Source organism: Buceros rhinoceros, unplaced genomic scaffold, assembly GCF_000710305.1.
Source record: "Buceros rhinoceros silvestris isolate BGI_N320 unplaced genomic scaffold, ASM71030v1 scaffold1500, whole genome shotgun sequence".
Classification (NCBI taxonomy): domain Eukaryota; kingdom Metazoa; phylum Chordata; class Aves; order Bucerotiformes; family Bucerotidae; genus Buceros; species Buceros rhinoceros.
In genome coordinates, this window is record NW_010389951.1 from 21,467 (window position 1) to 24,976 (window position 3,510).

At 44.1% G+C, this 3,510-nt stretch overlaps 1 protein-coding gene across 1 annotated transcript in view; it reads left to right on the plus strand.

The window, feature by feature from the left end:
- The window catches only part of TM7SF3 (transmembrane 7 superfamily member 3), an 18,558-nt gene extending 17,350 nt beyond the window's left edge, over positions 1 to 1,208 (plus strand). The window contains exons 12-13 of the mRNA XM_010135672.1: positions 256 to 418; positions 946 to 1,208. Of these exons, the coding sequence (XP_010133974.1) occupies positions 256 to 418; positions 946 to 1,208 (426 nt within the window). The remainder of the gene's footprint in view (positions 1 to 255; positions 419 to 945) is intronic.
- The last annotated feature ends 2,302 nt before the right edge of the window (positions 1,209 to 3,510 follow it).

A 3,510-nucleotide genomic window follows, 5' to 3' on the forward strand; every position in this document is an offset into this window, starting at 1 on the left:
TCCACAAGCAGAGGAGTGACTTTTCGCAATGTTGCTGCTCGTGTCCACTAACACTTGCGTTGAGTCGACTTCTGCTGCCTTAACAGGATGTCTGCAGAACGGGTGTGTGCAGCCAGTTTCTTGTAGAAGAGCTGATATGAGACACTGCTTTAAGGAGGTGGGAAGTAAAGAGTGTTGATCAGTCTCCTAAAGCTCTGTGTGTGTGGCTGGGTTGTTTTTTTTTTTTTTTTTTTTTTTTTTTCTCCTCCCGCCCAGCTGAACATCCTGGCCTCTGGAATAGTAGGCTCTTATGCAGTGATCCTAGCTATTGCTTGTTATGTCTACACAAGTCTTGCTTATATCACCTTAGACCTGCTCAGAAGGGTTCTCAACGATTACTTCAGCAGGGCTTACACCAACATGCCTTTTCAAACAAATGGTGAGTACTGCTCTTAAGACTTCTTTTTTTTTGAAGAGCTAGTATTAATCGCTTTTTTAAGAAACCACTGTCTCTTTGGTTACTGTATTGTAAACTGTGAGTGTTGAGGGTAGGAAGGGAAGAAAGGAGAACGCAGTAAGTGTGATGTGAGGTTTAACACCCAGATAGTAAATTCTAGTCCTCTGAAAGAAATACTGATGAGACTCAACACCTGCTGGAAGGTTGATGTCTTTATGTGGCAAAGGCCCTTTGTGAAGGGTGCTTCTCAGGCTTGGACTGCCACCTTAGCAGTGAGTTTGCAGGGTGATCAAAAGGTCTGACGTGGCAACCAGGCTCACCTCAATGCCGTGTGCATTCTTGCCTTTGCCTGAAATTACTGTGGACATGGGAGCATGCAGAGAAAATACTTAATTCCTTTCTGTTGCTAAACTTGCTCAGTGTTAGTGCTTGAGAAAGGAAGGAATGTTCCGCTTTGATACTGTTTGTTTGTACTTTGCTTTGAAACCTGTTCATTTCTTCTTCTTCAGACTTCATTATCCTGACTGTGTGGACAATGCTGGCCCTCAGTGGAGTATCTGTGCAGCTTCGCAGAGAGAGAAGTGAAGTGCCCTTTCCACCACACCCCTATCTCACCTGGAAGCGGGAAATGGAGCGCAGAAGCACCAATGTCTTAGACCCCAGCTATCATATCCCTCCCTTAAGAGAGAGGATCCACCACAAGCTACTGCATATCAAAGAGTTTTTTCAAAAAGAGCAGCCAGCTGGGGAGAGAACTCCATTGCTTCTGTAACTTGCCAAATAACTGGTGGGAACAGAGAGGAAGATTCTGGGAATGGTGAGATGAGTGGTTACCAGCAAACCAGCCATTGGTGCAGGATTTACCACGGCCAATTTCTCCTGCTTAATGAAAGGATCATATCTGCCCAACCTGGAAGAAAAGTTATGTGTCTGGTAGGCTGCATGCTGTTTTGAGACTCTTTTCTCGATGGCCCACTCAGCCTTCTGCAATGTCTGTCAGTCTAGCTGCAGAATATCTCCCTCATGGTCAGATACAGGTATTTAACTTGTGGTGATCTAGTTTGATATTTAGGTATTTGCGGTATAAAACAGTCATTAGAAAGCAGCCTGTACAATGCTGATTCTTCCCTCGCGGTGAGGAAAATGGTGCTGGAATATTGCGTGACTTGCTCCTGAAGGTGAGCCATCTGTCAAATTGTGAGGGATGAGAGATAAGGACCACACACAGAGGGAGTTTTTCTAGCAGGAGCAGAAGTATCACCTTCTAATATAGGTACTAAAAGTGTGGCTGCAGACACAACCGTTTCCAGGGAAGTACTGCTGAAACTTGCAAGCTAAACTAAGTGACTGAATTTAAACTGCACTGAATTAACCGTTCGAAGTGTGCACACTGGGGATCAGACAGTGGACCTGGTCTGAGACAAAGATGCTTTTCTCCCTCACTTTCAGATGGTTCTGAAGCAAGCTGGTCACTTGCTCTCTGTGTAGAGATGACTAGGAGAACACAAGCGGTTTGCTTTCTGAGCAGCCTGCGTCTTGTTTCTGCTCTCTTTTTTGATGATACTGTCGTAAAAGAAAAGAACTAAATAAACTTTGTAGCCAACAGCAGGTTTCTTTCCTGGAATTTGTTGAAACACTAACTTTTTATTTTAACCAGTGAATCTTTCAATTTTGCTTTCCAGAGGTGAAAACAGCACCCAGCTAGCAAAATGCTGACCAGGATCCTTGTTTACTGAATGTATTCCTTACCAATTTGGATTACAGCTGCCCGGAGCAGAATGTAGTATAAAACCAGATGAGGGACCATCCTTGAGTTCAGTGGAGGCTTGTGATCTCACGCGGTCACTGTATTTCCTTCTTTAAAAAACCAAACAGCCGTTTTCAAAATGCAGACTGGAGCATTGTGGCTTTTGGCTCGCATAAATGCACAAGCGATCCTGAGCCTGTTCTTGGTTTTACCTGCCCTTGCCCTCCATGTCAAATTCTGGTCTTCACATTCACTGTCTACATGGTGATCTGTCATGCGTTAAATGATGGTTAAATGAAGTCTTGGCCTGTACCAAGATACATGGTAGCTTTCCCCTTATTCTCGCTGTCTTTGTACCTGTAGTGTGGTCAGCAAAGTGCATAGTTCTCCTGTCGGACAGTGAGTGGCTTGTTTTGCTACCTGAATGGAACCACCAGGAGTTTATCCACTAGTGGTAGAAACTTCAGTTCTCAGCCACTGCTTTAAATTCTCGATAGTAAGTATGTAAGAAACAGCTCTTTGTAAGGAAGCTGGGAATTCAGGTGAAAGTTAAAAAACCTTGGCTAACAGAAAGGAATTAATGACTTTAAAGTGACTTAACCAGCCATTTTTCGGTAAGAAGTGAAAGCTCAGTGACATAGTACCTGAGGTGACTGATCTCAACTGAGACTGAGGGGTGAATTCTATGACTGAGGCTGAAACAGTCTGCTTCAAACAGCAGAGCAAGGCTGAACTCCTGCCCTGTGGGTCTTGCTTTACTGTGCTGTTGTGGCACACGGGGCTAAATGAGGAGCTCCTTCCGTGGCCTGCAGCAGACTGATGAGCGCCCACTGCCCTTAGTGCACTGATACTGAGCGTGTCTTTGCTGTGTTTGATGGCAGGTACCAAACACTTATTGGGTGTACACATGCTCTTAAACATGTTTACCTTTTATATATATATGTAACTGCTGGGATTAATGCCACGGAGGAAACAAGTTTGAACTCTAATTTTCTGTATCTTTTATAATAAAGATGTCCTTTGAAAGAATATTGGACTAAAGGTGTCTTTTTGAATTCAGTGATGCTTTTACCACTTAGCTTCTGCCTTTGGTATTGTAGGGCTAGTTTGTTTTGGAAAAGTTCTTAGCCCTGCAAGGGCTGAGGTGGCCAGGGGAAGCCTGGCTAACCTGTTCTAAGGACTTGCTGTGCTTGCAGTGACACCCAGAGGCTGAGAGTGGTTATGAGGAAGTGCATGACCCAAGGAGGCATTTTTATAGCTTTATCAAATGAGTCTCTCGAAAACAAAGGAATGGTTGTCGTCAGCTTCTTGACAGGAAACTAGTCTG